This window comes from Coregonus lavaretus, assembly GCF_964263955.1.
Source record: "Coregonus lavaretus genome assembly, chromosome: 4".
Taxonomy (NCBI): domain Eukaryota; kingdom Metazoa; phylum Chordata; class Actinopteri; order Salmoniformes; family Salmonidae; genus Coregonus; species Coregonus lavaretus.
The window spans coordinates 32968862-32989110 of NC_139991.1; the positions used below are offsets into that span (position 1 = coordinate 32968862).

Here is a 20249-nt window from a genome sequence, read left to right on the forward strand (position 1 = left end):
CTGACTCGGTTACACCAGCTCTGTCAGGAGGAATGGGCCAAAATTCACTCAACTTATTGTGGGAAGCTTGTGGAAGGCTACCCAAAACGTTTGACCCAAGTTAAACAATTTAAAGGCAATGCTACCAAATACAAATTGAGTGTATGTAAACTTCTGACCCACTGGGTATGTGATGAAATAAATAAAATATGAAATAAGTCATTTTCTCTACTATTATTCTGACATTTCACATTCTTAAAATAAACTAACTGACCTAAGACGGAATTTTTACAAGGATTAAATAATAATAATGTCAGGAATTGTGAAACTGAGTTTAAATGTGTTTGGCTAAAGTGTATGTAAACTTCTGACTTCAACTGTATATTCATTATAAAGCCATTATTGCTTTTGTGCTGATTTTCAGTATTCACAAGGACACTGTTTAGGCTAGTGATATTTTCTTCATGTCTTGCGGTTTGGGTATTTTTTTATTTTTTATTTTGTCTTTAAGGATAAGCTTTTACTATGTTTTAATGAACATGCTTCTTGTTTTATAGTTGTAGCAAAGGCACTCCACAAATTAAATTGATTTTACACCTGAAATTCTGTGTTTTTAGTTTTTACATACAGTACCAGTCAAAAGATTGGACACACCTACTCTTTCAAGGGGTTTTCTTAATTTTTTACTATTTTCTACATTGTAGAATAATAGTGAAGACATCGAAACTATGAAATAACACATGGAATCATGTAGTAACCTAAAAACTGTTAAACAAACATTTTGGAACAGTTTTGAAGGAGTTCCCACATATGCTGAGCACTTGTTGGCTGCTTTTCCTTCACTCTGCGGTCCAACCCATCCCAAACCATCTCAATTGGGTTGAGGTTGGGTGATTATGGAGGCCAGGTCATCTGATGCAGCACTCCATCGCTCTCCTTGGTCAAATAGCCCTTACACAGCCGGGAGGTGTGTTTTGGGTCATTGTCCTTTTGAAAAACAAATGATAGTCCCACTAAGCACAAACCAGATGGGATGGCGTATCGCTTCAGAATGCTGTGGTAGCTATGCTGGTTAAGTGTGTCTTGAATTCAAAATAAATCACTGACAGTGTCACCAGCAAAGCACCCCCACACATCACACGTCCTCCGTGCTTCACGGAGAGATATTCCATTCACCTACTCTGCGTCTCACAAAGACACGGCGGTTGGAACCAAAAATCTCAAATTTGGACTCATCAGACCAAAGAACAGATTTCCACCAGTCTAATGTCCATTGCTCGTGTTTCTTGGCCCAAGCAAGTCTCTTCTTCTTATTGATGTCCTTTAGTAGTGGTTTCTTTGCAGCAATTTGACCATGAGGGCCTGATTCACACAGTCTCCTCTGAACAGTTGATGTTGAGATGTGTCTGTTACTTGAACTCTGTGAAGCATTTATTTGGGCTGCAATCTGAGGTGCAGTTAACTCTCTAATGAACTTATCCTCTGCAGCAGGTAACTCTGGGTCTTCCTTTCCTGTGGCGGTCCTCATGTGAGCCAATTTCATCATAGCGCTTGATGGTTTTTGCGACTGCACTTGAATAAACTTTCAAAGTTCTTGAAATTTTTCGTAATGACTGACCTTCATGTCTTAAAGTAATGATGGACTGTCGTTTCTCTTTGCTTATTTGAGCTGTTCTTGCCATAATATGGACTTGGTCTTTTACCAAATAGGGCTATCTTCTGTATACCACCCCTACCTTGTCACAACACAACTGATTGGCTCAAACGCATTAAGAAGGAAAGAAATTCCACAAATTAACTTTTAACAAGGCACACCTGTTAATTGAAACACATTCCAGGTGGCTACCTCATGGTGCTGGTTGAGAGAATGTCAAAAGTGTGCAAAGCTGTCATCAAGGCAAAGGGTGGCTACTTTGAAGAATCTCAAATATAAAATATATTTTGATTTAACTATTTTTTTGGTTACTACATCATTCCATATGTGTTATTTCATTGTTTTGATGTCTTCACTATTATTCTACAGTGTAGGAAATAGTCAAAATATAGAAAATCCCTGGAATGAGTAGGTGTCCAAACCTTTGACCGATAATGTACAGCCTGCTGTAACAAACTCATGAAAATTGTATGTTCTTTCAAATATTTAAATGTTGTATTCTAATATTGCCTAACACCTTCATAAACACAACCAAATGACATTGGCATGAAGGGGGGTCCAATAAGGCCAGGCTTTTCTAGTTAATTGGATTTATAATAGTGGTGGCCATTGGTACTCCTCGGGGCCTGGCTATGCTGCTGTTAAATATGCATAAGATCAATGGCGCTTTGAGGATGAAATGCTTTTAAAGTTTTAGTCTTTTTTGATATTTTTCTGAAAGTACTGTTAGAGTGTAAAATTCACATTTAGGAAATGTCCGGGACAAGTGGGTTCAAAGTTTTTATTGAAACATAGTAATTGAAATTATAAAATTGAAAATGGTCAGATTTACCTTCTTGGCAGTTCTAGTGTTAAGTGCATTGGTGACTGAAATATTCCAAATTATGTGTCCACCAACATCCTAATAAAAATCCGAAATTGAGAGGGTTCTCATTACATTGTAATATCAGAGCTCTATTGCAGGATAGGCTCTATATTACAGGATTAGAGAATGTGCTCTACATAATGATGTATTCATCTTTTGTGGCGACTTATGCTAGAACTGCAGTAATGCAATATAAAAACGTATTTCAAATAACTATATGGGTTTCTTTATTTAGAAACACATATTCAACAATGGTGTACATAAACACAGGTTTTCTGCTGTAGTCAAGTGCCTTTCCTAACCCTTGTGTACATACACTGCACCATGTGATGACTGAACACATTGATGCAACCATAACAGCAACATGTACACTAGATTTTCAGCAGGTAATCACATTTGTTTAGGCAATTTTATTTAGTGAAACGTTTTGGCAATTATGCTCTGAAATATATACTAGAGCAGTCTTTCCACCGTCTGGTTGCCTGGTGGGTTTCTCGGTGGTAGGGAAACATTTCATGCTCGGCGGCTTCGGCTCCTCCTTTAGCCATGGCAACGGTATACCTCACTAAGTTGGTGAAGACCAATCCTTGCCTGGCTAAGGCGAAGTCGGGCATGGCTGCAAGTTATCCCCAGCCTGTTCAAATTTATTATTTTCTGTCAAACACAGGGTGTTGTGTCCTGTTTTAAATTAGTGGTCCCGGAGTAGCTTGGTGTCCGTAACAAGAAAGAAAAAGCCTAGAGACGTGGGGCATTTGGAATTTTTGGTTCTTTAGTATATAGACCTATGTTGGTTTACACATAAAAGTAGGTTTTGTTGAGTTCCATCTAATAATCAAGAAGCATCTTATTAGTTTTATGATGACATCAGTAATGTAAAGACTTTGATGTTTTATTGTTTCATATAAACTCAAATGTTCCTCTCCTCTCCCTTCACAGATCTGTGCTGTGAACCATCCCATCCTTGGCATCACTCCCCTGTTTCAAGCTACTGTGCAGAACATACGGGTTTTTCATGGATCAATATTCGCTAGTTGAAGCCATGACGGACAAGTAAGTTCTAGTTCCCATCCCTAGAAAGACTGCATTGTCTGCCTGTTTTTGCTTTCTTGCGTGAAGTAAGACGATGTCTTCATGTTAGTGTGCCTTGTTTATGGTTTCCCCGCCCGTGCAATGCTGTACAAGAGGCAGAAAGAGAACAAAGAGAGTGGGGTGGTATAAGTTTAGTGCTAGAACAGCTGGGGTGGAAGTACGGAGGAAATTAGTTGTCAACCGATTTGGTTTTCATGCTGCAAAAAAATACATTTACTCAAATTGAAAACCAATCAGGTGACTTTTGTTTTCCATAGCGTACCTCCACCCTGTGTGATATATAATAATATGCCATTTAGCAGACGCTTTTATCCAAAGCGACTTAGTCATGTGTGCATACATTTTTACGTATGGGTGGTCCCGGGGATCGAACCCACTACCCTGGCGTTACAAGCGCCATCAATTGAGCTACAGAGGACCACCTAGCACTAACCCAGCCTGGTATAAATGCCCTTTCTTTTCTCCCAGAAGACGTATGCGATTTGCATGGGCCCTCATTTGCATCCTCATTTGCTCTGGTATGTTTACTATTGCTGCTGGCTCACCTTTTGTTTTCCAGGCGAGAACCATTCAGTTGGAAGGATTTGAACACATGCCACCAGCGCGCTCTCTCAATTCAAAGGGGCTTTATTGGCATGGGAAACATACGTTAACATTGTTTATGTCACTTGCTTTGGCAATCACAAATGAATAGTTAACAAACACACAAACGTTTCAAAAGAGAAAGAGGTTTGAAATGTTTCATTACTAAAGGGAAACTTCACTGCTACTATTTGGGGTGTTTTTCCAGTCTCCCTACATAATGAGTGATGAGAGGTGCTTTTCACTACGGGGGCGGTACTAGTTTCTACAGGTTCACGGGAACCCTGAACTTTCTATCCGAAATTGCTAAATAATTACAATGTCTGCTTCTGATGATTCCTCTTTCCAAGAAGAACTGGACCACAAACATTTTTGGGATGTTCTTTTACATAAGGACAAACAGTCCTATTCATTTGAGCCGGAACACACTGAATAGGATTTGAGACGGTGAGAACAATAATTGTGAGACCAGCAAGCGACGATGGGGACCCATGGTCAGACTCTGACTGGTGGTGCCTACGCTGGTGCTGTCCAGCCATGCCGACAGAAGAGGAATGTCTGTGCTGCAACGAATTCGATCGCGTACATTTCTTACTGGAGAGGGTCACTGCAGACCCCATGGATCATGTGTGTGACACACCATTGAAGTTTCAACGCACATATAGATAGAGGGGTGCTTGAAATGTTCTTCAGAACCTCCAAGATCAACTGGTGGCGGCAGGCTACACCAGCTGGACCAGGAGAGCAAATGACAAACGAGTAAGTTGTTTTGCTGTCAGTAGCTAGCTAGCAATATAAGCCCTCTTTTTACACGAGGCAGTGTTCAGTACAGTATAATTTAATGATCGATTCGGCCATAACGGGGCTTGCTAGTACCACTACAAGCCAAGCAAGCCAAGTTGAGCTACACTACGTGACCAAAAGTATGTGGACACCTGCGCGTCGAACATCTCATTCCAAAATCATGGGCATTAATATGGAGTTGGTCCCCCCATTGCTGCTATAAAAGCCTCCACTCTTCTGGGAAGGCTTTTCGCTTGATGTTGGAACAATGCTGCTGGGACATGCATCCATTCAGCCACGAGCATTAGTGAGGTCAGGCACTGATGTTGGGCGATTAGGCCTGGCTCGTAGTCGGTGTTCCAATTCATTCCAAAGGTGTTCGATGGGGTTGAGGGTCAGGGCTATGTGCAGGCCAGTCAAATTCTTCCACACCGATCTCGACAAACCATTTCTCTATGGACCTCTCTTTGTGCACGGGGGCGTTGTCATGCTGAAACAGGAAAGGGCCTTACACAAACTGTTGCCACAAAGTTGGAAGCACAGAATCGTCTAGAATGTCATTGTTTGCTGTAGCGTTAAGATTTCCCTTCACTGGAACTAAGGGGCCTAGCCCGAACCATGAAAAACAGTCCCAGACCATTATTCCTCTTCCACCAAACTTTACAGTTGGCACTATACATTCGGGCAGGTAGCGTTCTCTGGCATCCACCAAACCCAGATTCGTCCACTGGACTGCTAAATGGTGAAGTGTGATTAATCACTCCAGAGAACTCGTTTCCACTGCTCCAGAGTCCAATGGCGGCGAGCTTTACACCACTCCAGCCGACGCTTGGCATTGCGCATGGGGATCTTAGGCTTTTGTGTGGCTGCTTGGCCATGGAAACCCATTTCCCGAAGAACAGTTCTTGTGCTGACGCAGTTTGGAACTCAGTAGTGAGTGTTGTAACTGAGGACAGACGATTTTTACGCGCTACGCGCTTCAGCACTTGGCGGTCCTGTTCTGTGAGCTTGTGTGGCCTACCACTTCGCGGCTGAGCCGTTGTTGCTCCTAGACGTTTCCACTTCACAATAACAGCACTTACAGTTGACCGGGGCAGCTCTAGCAGGGCAGAAATTTGAAGAACTGACTTGTTGGAAAGGTGGCATCCCATGATGATGCCACATAGAAAGTCACTGAGCTCTTCATAAAGGCCATTCTACTGCCAATGTTTGTCTATGGAGATTGCATGGCTGTGTGCTCGATTTTATACCATTGTCAGCAACGGGTGTGGCTGAAATAATAGCCCAATCCACTAATTTGAAGTGGCGTCCACATACTTTTGTATATATATATTGTAGCTAGCTTTGTTTGCTATATCCAAAATGTACTGTAGCCTAACACTATAGCTAGCTATATAGCTAATGTTAGCTAGCTTGCCTTAGCGCATCTCACTAGGAGCAAAACTGCAGAATAAAATGGATGACTAAGAGTAAAGGAAGACTTTGGCTTTGACTCATATTAGTCTTTGAGTAACTATACCTGTGTGTTGTAGCTAGCTAACTACCATGTGTCTATGATATGTGTAATATTCTGCATCGTGCTGCTACAGTAGGAATACAGACAGTACACGATTTCCCATGAAAGTCTAATAGCGCTTTTGTCATTGTCTTACAAACAATACCGCTTGGTGGCACAGATTATCCGCTTACCTGCCTGTGTTGTTGGGGCCATTCGAGCAATTTATCCCTCACGTGATGGACAGTATGTTGGATACAAAGAAAATTATGACTCGGAAATGTGAAAGGTCCCATAACAATCTTCCCTTGTATCAACGTGACTCCAAACACCTCACTGCACCCCCCCAAATACACCATATGCAAGTATTCCCTTTGTAGAACTGTAGTATTTATTATAGGCGTTAGTAGTATATTTTTCTTCTACTGTATATGTAATACATTGCCATAACTGTTCCTGCATACTGCTGTGTAAACTCACTTCAGTCTCCAGTGCAAAGAAACTTTGTCATGAATGCAAGCCATGTCTACGTATTTGCTACATTGACAGACTAATGTACTGTTTTATTGAAACGTTTACTTGCCAACAAATAAAAGTTTCAATGATACACCAAGTCTCTGCATTATTTGTTTTAGCAGTAAGATTGCAGCTAGTTACTTCCAAATACCTTTCATGAATATCACAATGACTTGATCCAGAAGTTGATGTCAACCCTGTTTTTTTTTCTGATGCATCTGTAATCATTTAGTCACTTGTCAGCACACAGCACACAGATAAAAAAAAAAAAATCTAATGCCATTATATACTGTTCATACTTTATGTACACGAGCTAGCCATATCTATACCACAATTCAGTTGTGAGCATACTAGGCATGCTATATTATACTACATCATCAGTCTAACTGAATATGGATGTTGTGTTGGCTGAAAGTTCCAGGCAGGGTCCTGAATGTTCTTCAGCTGCTGAACCTCATCTTGTGTTGGGCAATGGCAGCTCGTCTGGCAGAACTTCATGACCTTGGACTCGTAGACTATACACTTTGGTTCTTGCCAGCCCCATGCAGTCTTTTCCTCTTCCGAGTCAGATTATTTTGAGCTTGTTCCCGGCTGAAAGCTTTCATCCAATGGGTGTACAGAATCTGTACTACTAAAGCTGGTGTCAAGGCCTTAAGCAGCATCAGGATTAGTCTTGAGGACACACTACATACACACGTACATACGTACAGGACCAGTCAAAAGTTTGGACACATACTCATTCAAGGGTTTTTCTTTATTTGTACTATTATTTAACATTGTAGAATAATAGTGAAGACATAAACTATGAAATAACACATATGGAATCATGTAGTAACCAAAAACGTGTTAAACAAATCAAAATATATTTTATATTTGAGATTCTTCAAATAGCCACCCTTTGCCTTGATGACAGCTTTGCACACTCTTGGCATTTTCTCAACCAGCTTCACCTGGAATGCTTTTCCAACAGTCTTGAAGGAGTTCCCACATATGCTGAGCACTTGTTGGCTGCTTTTCCTTCACTCTGCCCAAATCATCCCAAACCCTCTCAATTGGGTTGAGGTTGGGGGATTGTGGAGGCCAGGTCATCTGATGCAGCAATCACTCTCCTTGGTAAAATAGTCCTTACACAGCCTGGAGGTGTGTTGGGTCATTGCCCTGTTGAAAAACAAATGATAGTCCCACTAAGCCCATACCAGATGGGATGGCGTATCGCTGCAGAATGCTGTGGTAGCCATGCTGGATAAGTGTGTGCCTTGAATTCTAAATAAATCACAGACAGTGTCACCAGCAAAGCACCCCCACACCATAGCACCACCACCTCCATGCTTTACGGTGGGAACTAAACATGCAGAGATCATCCGTTCACCCACACCGCGTCTCACAAAGACACGGCGGTTTGAACCAAAAATCTCCAAATTTCCATCGGTCTCTTGTCCATTGCGCGTGTTTCTTGGCCCAAGCAGGTCTCTTCTTCTTATTGGTGTCCTTTAGTATTGGTTTCTTTGCAGCAATTTGTCCATGAATGGCTGATTCACGCAGTCTCCTCTGAACAGTTGATGTTGATGTGTCTGTTACTTGAACTCTGTGAAGCATTTATTTCGGCTGCAATCTGAGGTGCAGTTAACTCTCTAATGAACTTATCCTCTGCAGCAGGTAACTCTGGGTCTTCCTTTCCTGTGGCAGTCCTCATAGGAGCCAGTTTCATCATAGCGCTTGATGTTTTTTGCGACTGCACTTGAAGAAACGTTCAAAGTTCTTGCAATGTTCCGGATTGACTGACCTTCATGTCTTAAAGTAATGATGGACTGTCGTTTGTCTTTGCTTATTTGAGCTGTTCTTGCCATAATATGGATTTGGTCTTTTGTTGCTGATGTCAACATTGTAGACAGAGTGCCCCATGGTGACGGTGGGGTTATGGTATGGGTAGGCAGGCATAAGCTATGGACAATGAACAAAATTGCATTTTATCCATGGCGATTTGAATGCATAGAGATACAGTGGGGAAAAAAAGTATTTAGTCAGCCACCAATTGTGCAAGTTCTCCCACTTAAAAAGATGAGAGAGGCCTGTAATTGTCATCATAGGTACACGTCAACTATGACAGACAAATTGAGGAAAAAAAATCCAGAAAATCATATTTGTAGGATTTTTAATGAATTTATTTGCAAATTATGGTGGAAAATAAGTATTTGGTCACCTACAAACAAGCAAGATTTCTGGCTCTCACAGACCTGTAATTTCTTCTTTGAGGCTCCTCTGTCCTCCACTCGTTACCTGTATTAATGGCACCTGTTTGAACTTGTTTTCAGTATAAAAGACACCTGTCCACAACCTCAAACAGTCACACTCCAAACTCCACTATGGCCAAGACCAAAGAGCTGTCAAAGGACACCAGAAACAAAATTGTAGACCTGCACCAGGCTGGGAAGACTGAATCTGCAATAGGTAAGCAGCTTGGTTTGAAGAAATCAACTGTGGGAGCAATTATTAGGAAATGGAAGACATACAAGACCACTGATAATCTCCCTCGATCTGGGGCTCCACGCAAAATCTCACCCCGTGGGGTCAAAATGATCACAAGAACGGTGAGCAAAAATCCCAGAACCACACGGGGGGACCTAGTGAATGACCTGCAGAGAGCTGGGACCAAAGTAACAAAGCCTACCATCAGTAACACACTACACCGCCAGGGACTCAAATCCTGCAGTGCCAGACGTGTCCCCCTGCTTAAGCCAGTACATGTCCAGGCCCGTCTGAAGTTTGCTAGAGTGCATTTGGATGATCCAGAAGAGGATTGGGAGAATGTCATATGGTCAGATGAAACCAAAATAGACCTTTTTGGTAAAAACTCAACTCGTCGTGTTTGGAGGACAAAGAATGCTGAGTTGCATCCAAAGAACACCATACCTACTGTGAAGCATGGGGGTGGAAACATCATGCTTTGGGGCTGTTTTTCTGCAAAGGGACCAGAACGACTGATCCGTGTAAAGGAAAGAATGAATGGGGCCATGTATCGTGAGATTTTGAGTGAAAACCTCCTTCCATCAGCAAGGGCATTGAAGATGAAACGTGGCTTGGTCTTTCAGCATGACAATGATCCCAAACACACCGCCTGGGCAACGAAGGAGTGGCTTCGTAAGAAGCATTTCAAGATCCTGAAGTGGCCTAGCCAGTCTCCAGATCTCAACACCATAGAAAATCTTTGGACGGAGTTGAAAGTCCGTGTTGCCCAGCGACAGCCCCAAAACATCACTGCTCTAGAGGAGATCTGCATGGAGGAATGGGCCAAAATACCAGCAACAGTGTGTGTGAAAACCTTGTGAAGACTTACAGAAAACGTTTGACCTGTGTCATTGCCAACAAAGGGTATATAAGAAAGTATTGAGAAACTTTTGTTATTGACCAAATACTTATTTTCTTCCATAATTTGCAAATAAATTCATTAAAAATCCTACAATGTGATTTTCAGGATTTGTTTTCTTCTCATTTTGTCTGTCATAGTTGACGTGTACCTATGATGAAAATTACAGGCCTCTCTCATCTTTTTAAGTGGGAGAACTTGCACAATTGGTGGCTGACTAAATACTTGTTTTCCCCACTGTACAATGACGAGATCCTGAGGCCCATTGTCGTGCAAGAGAGGCAGTTGTCAAGAGAGCAGAACCAGAATGGCACTCAGGCTAACTAACGCTACCTATCACTAAGAGAGATGTGTTCTAATATGCACACCCATACACCATTCAGATTGAAGCAATGTGTTGGCCATGCATTCTAAGTGGTGCGCTGGTGTTTACATTGGAACAAAGTTTCTAATGTATCCTAAGTGTTCATACTACCAGCCACTCAAAAAAAAATGTATGCTATAATTACTCCAACAAAATACAAAAACAGATGAGCAGGCTTTAATGTTTCTAAAACAAATGTATTACAAGTAATGTGGTATATTGTTTAATTTCATTTTTTGTGACCAGAGTCTTTTTAACCAAAATATCACAGATGAAACAAAAATGGTTACTGTGATAATGTGACTCCAGTCATGTTTGTGCCTGTGAGATTGAGAGAACCTTACTAGTAGCCATGTTGAACAAAACAATGTAAATAGCCAAGAAACACAACGACAGTCTCACTTCAGTAGACTTTAGTTTCAAGTAAATTAGCCAAAGTTTATGCCTGTGCACAGCCCCCAGCCAGGCAGTGTTGCAGAGCAAGGTGGGATAGGATATACGATTCGTAGTTCTTTGACTTTGTGCGATTAATTTACCAGCTATGAAACAAAACAGCAGAAATACTTTGAAAACAACTAATGTGATTATACGTGACTATTTCTATTCACAGATGCGAGTGAAATACTCGCACTGTGGAGCCCTGACCACCCACCAACTTGGCTGGTGAAATGGACATCTTACCCGCCAATGCAATATCTACACGCATTTGGCAGATGGCTGGAGTTCATTTTAGACCCTGCTCTGGATCTACGTGTACTACAGCGTGTTCCAGTTCCCAACAATATCCAGCAACTTTGCACAGCTATTGCAGAGGAGTGGGACAACATTCCACGGGCCACAATCAACAGCCTGATCAACTCTATGCAAATGAGATGTCGTGCTGCATGAGGCAAATGGTGGTCACACACACCAGATACTGACTGGTTTTCTGATCCACCTCCCTGCCTTTTTAAAAAAGCTATCTGTGACCAACAAATGCATATCTGTATTCCCAGTCATGTGAAATCCATAGATTAGGGCCTAATTTATTTCAATTGACTGATTTCCTTATAATGAACTGTAACTCAGTAAAATCTTTAAAATTGTTCCATGTTGCAATTTATGTTTTTGTTCAGTATACTTTGGTGATTGTTCTCCACTGGTTACTTTTTTCTTATCACAACAGGTCACACATTTTTCTGCGATGATTGCACACCGCAGTATTTCACCTAACATATACGGGAGCTTGTCATTGTTTGATTTGTTTTCAAATTATTTTGGGGTCCTTGTAATCTGAGGTAAATCTGTGTCTCTTATATCATCGTACATTTGTCAGGAGGTGAGGAAGTGCAGATCAGTTTCCATCTAATTTTGTGGGCAGTGGACACAGCCTGTCTTCTCTGGCGGCCTCTCAATAGCAAGGCTACGCTCACTGAGTCTGTACATTGTAAAAAATATATATACAGTGGGGAGAACAAGTATTTGATACACTGCCGATTTTGCAGGTTTTCCTACTTACAAAGAATGTAGAGGTCTGTAATTTTTATCATATGTACACTTCAACTGTGAGAGATGGAATCTAAAACAAAAATCCAGAAAATCACATTGTATGATTTTTAAGTAATTTGCATTTTATTGTATTTGATACATCAGAAAAGCAGAACTTAATATTTGGTACAGAAACCTTTGTTTGCAATTACAGAAATCATACGTTTCCTGTAGGTTTGCAAACACTGCAGCAGGGATTTTGGCCCACTCCTCCATACAGACCTTCTCCAGATCCTTCAGGTTTCGGGGCTGTCGCTGGGCAATACGGACTTTCAGCTCCCTCCAAAGATTTTCTATTGGGTTCAGGTCTGGAGACTGGCTAGGCCACTCCAGGACCTTGAGATGCTTCTTACGGAGCCACTCCTTAGTTGCCCTGGCTGTGTGTTTCGGGTCGTTGTCATGCTGGAAGACCGAGCCACGACCCATCTTCAATGCTCTTACTGAGGGAAGGAGGTTGTTGGCCAAGATCTCGCGATACATGGCCCCATCCATCCTCCCCTCAATACGGTGCAGTCATCCTGTCCCCTTTGCAGAAAAACATCCCCAAAGAATGATGTTTCCACCTCCATGCTTCACGGTTGGGATGGTGTTCTTGGGGTTGTACTCATCCTTCTTCTTCCTCCAAACACGGCTAGTGGAGTTTAGACCAAAAAGCTATATTTTTGTCTCATCAGACCACATGACCTTCTCCCATTCCTCCTCTGGATCATCCAGATGGTCATTGGCAAACTTCAGATGGGCCTGGACATGCGCTGGCTTGAGCAGGGGGACCTTGCGTGCGCTGCAGGATTTTAATCCATGACGGCGTAGTGTGTTACTAATGGTTTTCTTTGAGACTGTGGTCCCAGCTCTCTTCAGGTCATTGACCAGGTCCTGCCCTGTAGTTCTGGGCTGATCCCTCACCTTCCTCATGATCATTGATGCCCCACGAGGTGAGATCTTGCATGAAGCCCCAGACCGAGGGTGATTGACCGTTATCTTGAACTTCTTCCATTTTCTAATAATTGCGCCACCAGTTGTTGCCTTCTCACCAAGCTGCTTGCCTATTGTCATTTTGCCCATCCCAGCCTTGTGCAGGTCTACAATTTTATCCCTGATGTCCTTACACAGCTCTCTGGTCTTGGCCATTGTGGAGAGGTTGGAGTCTGTTTGATTGAGTGTGTGGACAGGTGTCTTTTATACAGGTAACGAGTTCAAACAGGTGCAGTTAATACAGGTAATGAGTGGAGAACAGGAGGGCTTCTTAAAGAAAAACAAACAGGTCTGTGAGAGACGGAATTCTTACTGGTTGGTAGGTGATCAAATACTTATGTCATGCAATAAAATGGAAATTAATTACTTAAAAATCATACAATGTGATTTTCTGGATTTTTGTTTTAGTTTCCGTCTCACAGTTGAAGTGTACCTATGATAAAAATTACAGACCTCTACATGCTTTGTAAGTAGGAAAACCTGCAAAATCGGCAGTGTATCAAATACTTGTTCTCCCCACTGTATATCTATCATTCACAGTGGTCAGATAGTCTGCAACCATGTACTGTCGGTTTTGGACCAAATAACATTAATAGCATTCGAGATTTTGTAACGCTTTCCCAATGGGTAATATAATTCTATTTTTGTTTCATTATAATTTGTTTGGACCAGATTGTCTTAGTGCTGTCGTGAGGCTTTGTTGGGTTGGTAGTGGTTTGTGAACTTAGCCTCAGGACTAGCTGGATGAGGGGACCTTTCTCTATCTTCATCTCTTGGCATTTCAGGGCTTTATAGTGGTAGGAGTGGGGGTCGCTTGTTTTAAGGTGGTTATAGAATTTGATTGCTTATTTTGGATATTAATAAGTAATGGATATTGGCCTAATTCTGCACTTTGTGCATTATTTGGGGCTTTTCTCTGTCCACTAAGAATGTTTTTGCAGGATTTTATTTGGATGTTTGTCTCCCATTTAAAGAAAATCTTGATTGGTTAGAGGACCCCACACTTTACTTCCATACAGTAATTATTTCAACTGTAGATTTTAATAATTTGAGACAGGTTCTAATTGGTATGTCAATTTGAATTTGTCTTTTGATAGCGTAAAAATCCCTTCTTGCTATCTCTTTCAGTTCATTGACAGCCAAGCAGAAATGACCCATACAGCTTATTTTTATGCCAAGATATTAATAGACTTTGTGTTCTGTCTTTCATTCCTACTGTGAAATTCTCTTGGGATTTTGATATTTTTTGGAAAATCATGGTTTTTGTCTTGAAGTTTACTGTCAGGGACCATGTCTTACTGAACTGATGTAGGATATTTAGATTATATATTGTAGACCCTCTTTTGTGGGTGACAACCGAACTACAGTGTGTTCGTAAAGTATTCAGACCCCTTCACTTTTTCCACATTTTGCTACGTTACAGCCTTATTCTAAATAAAACAAATTATACTTTTTTTCCCTAATCAATCTACACACAATGCCCCATAATGACAAAGCTATATTTCAGTTTTTTTATTTTTATAAATTAGCAAAAATATTCTACAAACCTGTTTTTGCTTTGTCATTATGGGGTATTCTGTGTAGATTGAGGGGGGGGGGGCTATTTAATCAATTTTAGAATAAGGCTGTAATGTAAGAAAGTGGAAAAAGTGAAGTGGTCTGAATACTTTATGAATGAACTGCATACTGAACAAAAACATGCAAGAATTTCAAAGATTTTACTGAATTACAGTTCATATAAAGAAATAATTTACATTTACATTTTAGTCATTTAGCAGGCGCTCTTATCCAGAGCGACTTACAGGAGCAATTAGGGTTAAGTGCCTTGCTCAAGGGCACATCGACAGATTTTTCACCTAGTCGGAAGAACCAGCGACCTTTCGGTTACTTGCACAACGCTCTTAACCACTAAGCTACCTGCCGCCCCAGTCAATTGAAATAAATTCATTAGACCTTAATTTATGGATTTCACATGACTGGGCAGGGATGAAGCCATGGGTGGGCCTAGGAGGGCATAGGCCCACCGACTGGGGAGCCAGGCCCAGACTATACGTTTTTCCCCACAAAACGGCTTTATTACAGACAAATACTCTTCAGTTTCATCAGCTGTCCGGGTGGTTGGTCTCAGACAATCCCGCAGGTGAAGAAGCTGGAAGTGGAGGTCCTGGGCTGGCGTGGTTACACATGGTCTGCGGTTGTGAGGCCAGTTGGACTTACTGCCAAATTCTCTGAAACGACGTTGCTAGAGAAATAAACATAAAATTATCTGGCAACAGCTCTGGTGGACATAAGACATCTGTGGCATTGTGTTGTGTGACAACTGCACATTTTAGTGGCCTTTTATTTTCCCCAGCACAAGGTGCACCTGTGTAGTGATCATGCTGTTTAATCAGCTTCTTGATATGCTTGGTAAAGGAGAAATTCTCACTAACAGGGATGTAAACAAATTTCTGCTCAATCTGAGAGAAATACGCTTTTTGTGCACATGGAAAAATTCTGGGATCTTTTATTTCAGCTCATGAAACATGGGACCAAAACTTTACATGTTGCGCTTATATTTCTGTTCAGTATAGCTCGTCTGTGTACAGCAGAAATTTAACTTCTGTTTCATGCAGGGTGAGACCAGGTGCTGTGGACTTTTCTAATAGTTTAGCCAAATCATTTATATACAGTATATGTTAAATAGAGTGGCGCTTAGGCTACAACTCTGAGTGAAGTACACATTTTCTCTCTCTCTCTCTGCCCCTCTCTCTCGCTGCCTTTCTCGCTCTGCCTCTGTCCCTCTCTCTCTAACCCTCTCTGCTGGAGTTGCTCTGTAGCCTATGTCATACACTATCTTGAAAAGGAGGCAATATAATGCTAGCTAGTCACGTTTCTAGCTTCTAGTGGTCAGTTGTTTCACTCCAGGATCTAACACTAATTGTTCCCTCTAGAGTTGTAACTAACTAGCCTGTTGCAAACATCTGCCTCTTACCTAATCATACTGCAGCTAGATTGCACACTCCTTTTGATACTATTTCACCTGTCTAACATTTGACATCTCTTGGTTGGGATATACAGTATGTATCCCTACAGTAAGTGGGAGGCTGACCGCGTGTGCAAGGCTGACAGCGATGCCTTTCTCAATGGTTACAGCTGTGATCAGTCCTGTCAGCACTGTCCAACACACACACACACACACACACACACACACACATTGGGCTGCACCTGTTCAGCACCCTGACAGAGAGAAGTTAGCCCCTGCAAGGCAAGGGAACGTGGAGCTGGACTGGTAACATCCACAGGCCCCAGAATGATAACACTCCTTTGTTACTGCATCAGTGGTAGGCCTACAATACACAGTTTAGTTTGTGTTCAAAAGTTTTAAAACAAGTAGGAACATAGAAAATATTGCTGAAAACTGACAAAGATTGTTTTGGTACAGAGAGATCCTTTTCAACCAGCTAAGCCTTTACCAGCAGATGTTCTTTTACAATGGAAGTCTGTATGTATTTATTTTTGTCATGGTGTTTTTGATTTGTAAAGTGATGAGCTTGTTGACAAGCTGTCCGGCGGATCAAAGGTATCTTAGCAACTAGTGTTCCACGGTATACCAAAACGGTGTTACTTTTTCGATACTAGAACATGAAAAAACTTTCGGTGCTAGAATTAGTTACTTTCTGTACTTCTGCCAAATGTGTCACACGTCATATACGGATTGAGAGGATCATGTCCGTCTAGTAATTTGTCTGAATCTTCTCAAGGAGGCAATAGCTAGCCAGGCTGCGCTTGCGCTTGCAACTGACACAGCGCAAGCCACTTTTGAGAAGCAAGCAAGAAGAGAGAAAATGCCGACAGCATGGCTTTTCAAATGAAATCATACCTCCACGCCCGCAGCTTGTTGACAAAACTGGCTGCAGAAGCGAACTATGGGAATACTTTGATTACAGAGCAGATGAGGCCCAGCCCACTAAAACAACTAAGCAAAAGTTGTTACGAAGCAGTGCAGTGCAGTGCAAGGGAGGTTTAACGTTGGTTCCAAAACAACATAAATATTTTACACATGACATTTGCATTGTAACGTTACGAATACAGCAAAGAGCTGCTGTTTTTATGAGTAAGTTCATGTTTGATATTCAGCACTGTCAACACTTTGTTCAACACCTTTTTATAAGCCATAACATGCACTTTCTCCCTACTTCCACTAACACTACAATCAGCACTGCAGCTGCAATGAATGAGTATAGCAAAGTGTTCCGATAAGTTTGCGTTGTTATTAATATAGAGGAATATTGTCTTTTTTTAATATAGAGGAATATTTTGCTTTCTCTGGTCATGGGAGTAACAACATGAATTGGTGCATGAGGCAGAAATAATGTTTTGCGACTTGAGTAATGTAGTGCGCCATCAGCTGGAAGACTGTTCCTTTTTCTCAGTGGAGGGAGGGTGAGAGGAGGGAGGGTGAGAGGATGTACGGTGAGTCGGGTGAGAGGCAGCCTGAACAACATGGACAGGGCAATTCAAACACAGCCAATGTGCAGTGATCATGTATTGGGCCTATAGCCTACTGCACAAACCTCATTCCTACACAACTGTTTTTAATTGGTTATATCATTTTTCTTTATCTGAGCAGTAGATCTCTGCTTGCATTTTGACTCAGTGATCTTGACTCAAAGGTCGGTGACCACTGATTTAATATATTACATTATTTAGCTGTAATGAATTATAGGTCACGTGAATGTAATTTGACCCAATATGGCCATAGATGAGCAAATTAACCCTTTAAAAAAAAAATGCAATTGTACAATTATTTTGTCTGCTCTGATTCTCCAATATGGTTTTGCATAAGGAAATTTGAAGGTATTCTTATGTTATTTAATATGGTGTTATATTTTTTGTAGGAAATTGAATATAATTTATTTTAATTTGTTCTACCAGTTATCAACATATTGCTCAATGTAAAAAAATAAAAATATAGCCCAGTGGTTATTCTGTAGTTATTCTGACTTGATCTAATGTATTGTTTTGTTTTTTGTTGCTGTGGTATCGTTTCGGTATAGAGTATTATGATACTAAACCTGGTATCGGTATCGAAGTAAAAAATCTGGTATTGTGACAACACTTTTAGCAACTAGCATTGGGGGTGATGCCCCCCCGTGAGTGGCTCGGGAACAAAGACCCCTCAATATGGGACTACTTAAGATTCATGCATCTCTGATCAGCCCTGCTACTGCTGCACATCCCCCATCACATCCCAGTCTCACCCCTCATCTCAGCTCATTTTGTTTTTATCTGGCATGCTCACCAGCAGCAAACATTTACACACAAGATATCAGCAGATATGCCAGTAAATGTGGTGTTTAATCCAATGGAAGGGTTCTAGTTTGTCTTGAGGAAAATACAATTCTATGACATCTAGCATGTCAGACATTTTAAGTGTTTTAATCAAAAATGTATATTGTATAAATATTTGGATCTACCACAGTATTACACAAACCTTGATGTCCAAGTAAACAACCTTCCCCATTTGGAAACATTCCAAGTGCACATTGCAGTAGAGTTTGTCAAGAGATTAGAGTCGAATTCTTAAACTGGTTGTGGAAGCGGTTTGAAAATGATCTGCTTCAAGTATTCCCAGATTTGTAAATACAGCCCTGCTATTGTACAGAACTCCCTCTTTTTGTGATGTTTCTAAAGCCAGATTTGGGCTTTAATACTTGTAGACAGGGATTATTTCTGTTGAAACCCAAGCCTTTGTAATCCACCCCAGTGCACAGTGCAGATCAGAAACCAACAGTCCTCTGCGTACACCTCTCTGTGGTGATTGTGAACACTGGAATTTCACCCAGTTCTTTTTTTTGTTCTGTATAACTAAATGTTTTACTGTGGCAATGGCTGGCGGCGTTGCATTGCACCGATGGGGACAGACTCTAGGACAGACATGTTTACGTAGATTTCGCCAAATGTAGTTTACACAGCTAGCATTGGCTGTTTGCATGCGAATAGACATATTTTAAACCCTGATGGACCAGTCCTCCACCCGGCTAGGCTTAGTGACCAAACAGTCAGATAACACACAAATAACAAACATCTGCTGAGCCAAAGTTGAACTCCTAAACTAGTCTGTATTGGATTTGGACAAAGCCTTTTCAATTTATCTGAAAGCAAGGCTGTCCAGCTCTTCCAAGCTGCTAACAGCAGAGGCATCAAATGGGAGGAGAGTGGGAACTCAGTCAATACTAAACCACCACCTCTCTCTATATAATTTATCTCCCCTTTCCCCTCTTCTCTGTCAACCGGCACTCTCTGCTTCCTCTCTCTCTCTGGCTCGTACCTGCCCCTCCTTCTTTTCTCTCTCCCCTCCCCCACTCGTCAGCATGCTGACAGGGCTGTCAGTGGAGTGTGGATGTTAATAGATGGTAGGTATTGTCCCAAATGGCATCCTATTCCCTATGTAGTGCACTACTTTTGAGTAAGGCCCTATAAGGCTCTGGTCAAAAGTGGTACACTATATAAGGAATAGGGTGCCATTTGGGATTGAGCCAAAGTGTGACGGCACAGATTAGAATGTGGAGTGGAGCAGGCCAGTTAGGTGGGGTGTCTTTACTGGAAAGGCCACATGGCCTCGGTATGAGTGGCGTTTCTCAGCCAGTCTGTCAGTCTACCATGCGTATGAAGAGTGTTCATGTCAGCCTCAGGGGGACCACAGCTACATATATACCATGAGGCCAAGGCTCAGGATTCGGGGACCAGCCTGTTGCAGTCTGAGGGGCTGAGAGTGGATGCTCTGAGTGTGACTAGTAGTTCCTATGACCATGTGTTCCACCTACTTCCTCTCTCTTATAGGGCAGGCTGCATTATCAATCCATCAAGGCATTGATAGACTGATCTGAACTTTATTTTCTCATTGAAGTGCGCATTTGTTGTGAAGTAGGTCATTTGTTAGAAGTGAAAGGGTGCCTCTTATTCAGCATCCCCTCATCAATTAGAGATTAAGACCCTGTGACACCTTGACTTCCTCTGGTCTGTCTGCCGTGTCACCAGGGCGGGGCAGGGGTCTACGCTGCCCGTCAGCCAGGG

General features: G+C 41.7%; 1 protein-coding gene across 3 annotated transcripts in view; it reads left to right on the forward strand.

Annotated features, from left to right (window-relative positions):
• Positions 1–20249, forward strand: part of LOC311128500 (semaphorin-4D-like) — a 129123-nt gene that overhangs the window by 48477 nt on the left and 60397 nt on the right. For 2 of the 3 annotated variants that reach the window (XM_084160685.1, XM_084160679.1), the window contains exon 2: positions 3435–3548. In XM_084160685.1, coding sequence (XP_084016811.1) covers positions 3511–3548 — 38 coding nt within the window. In that variant the 5' untranslated portion in view covers positions 3435–3510. Of the gene's footprint in view, positions 1–3434; positions 3549–20249 lie in introns of those variants that run through there. The other variant, XM_084160680.1, reaches the window with a different exon arrangement.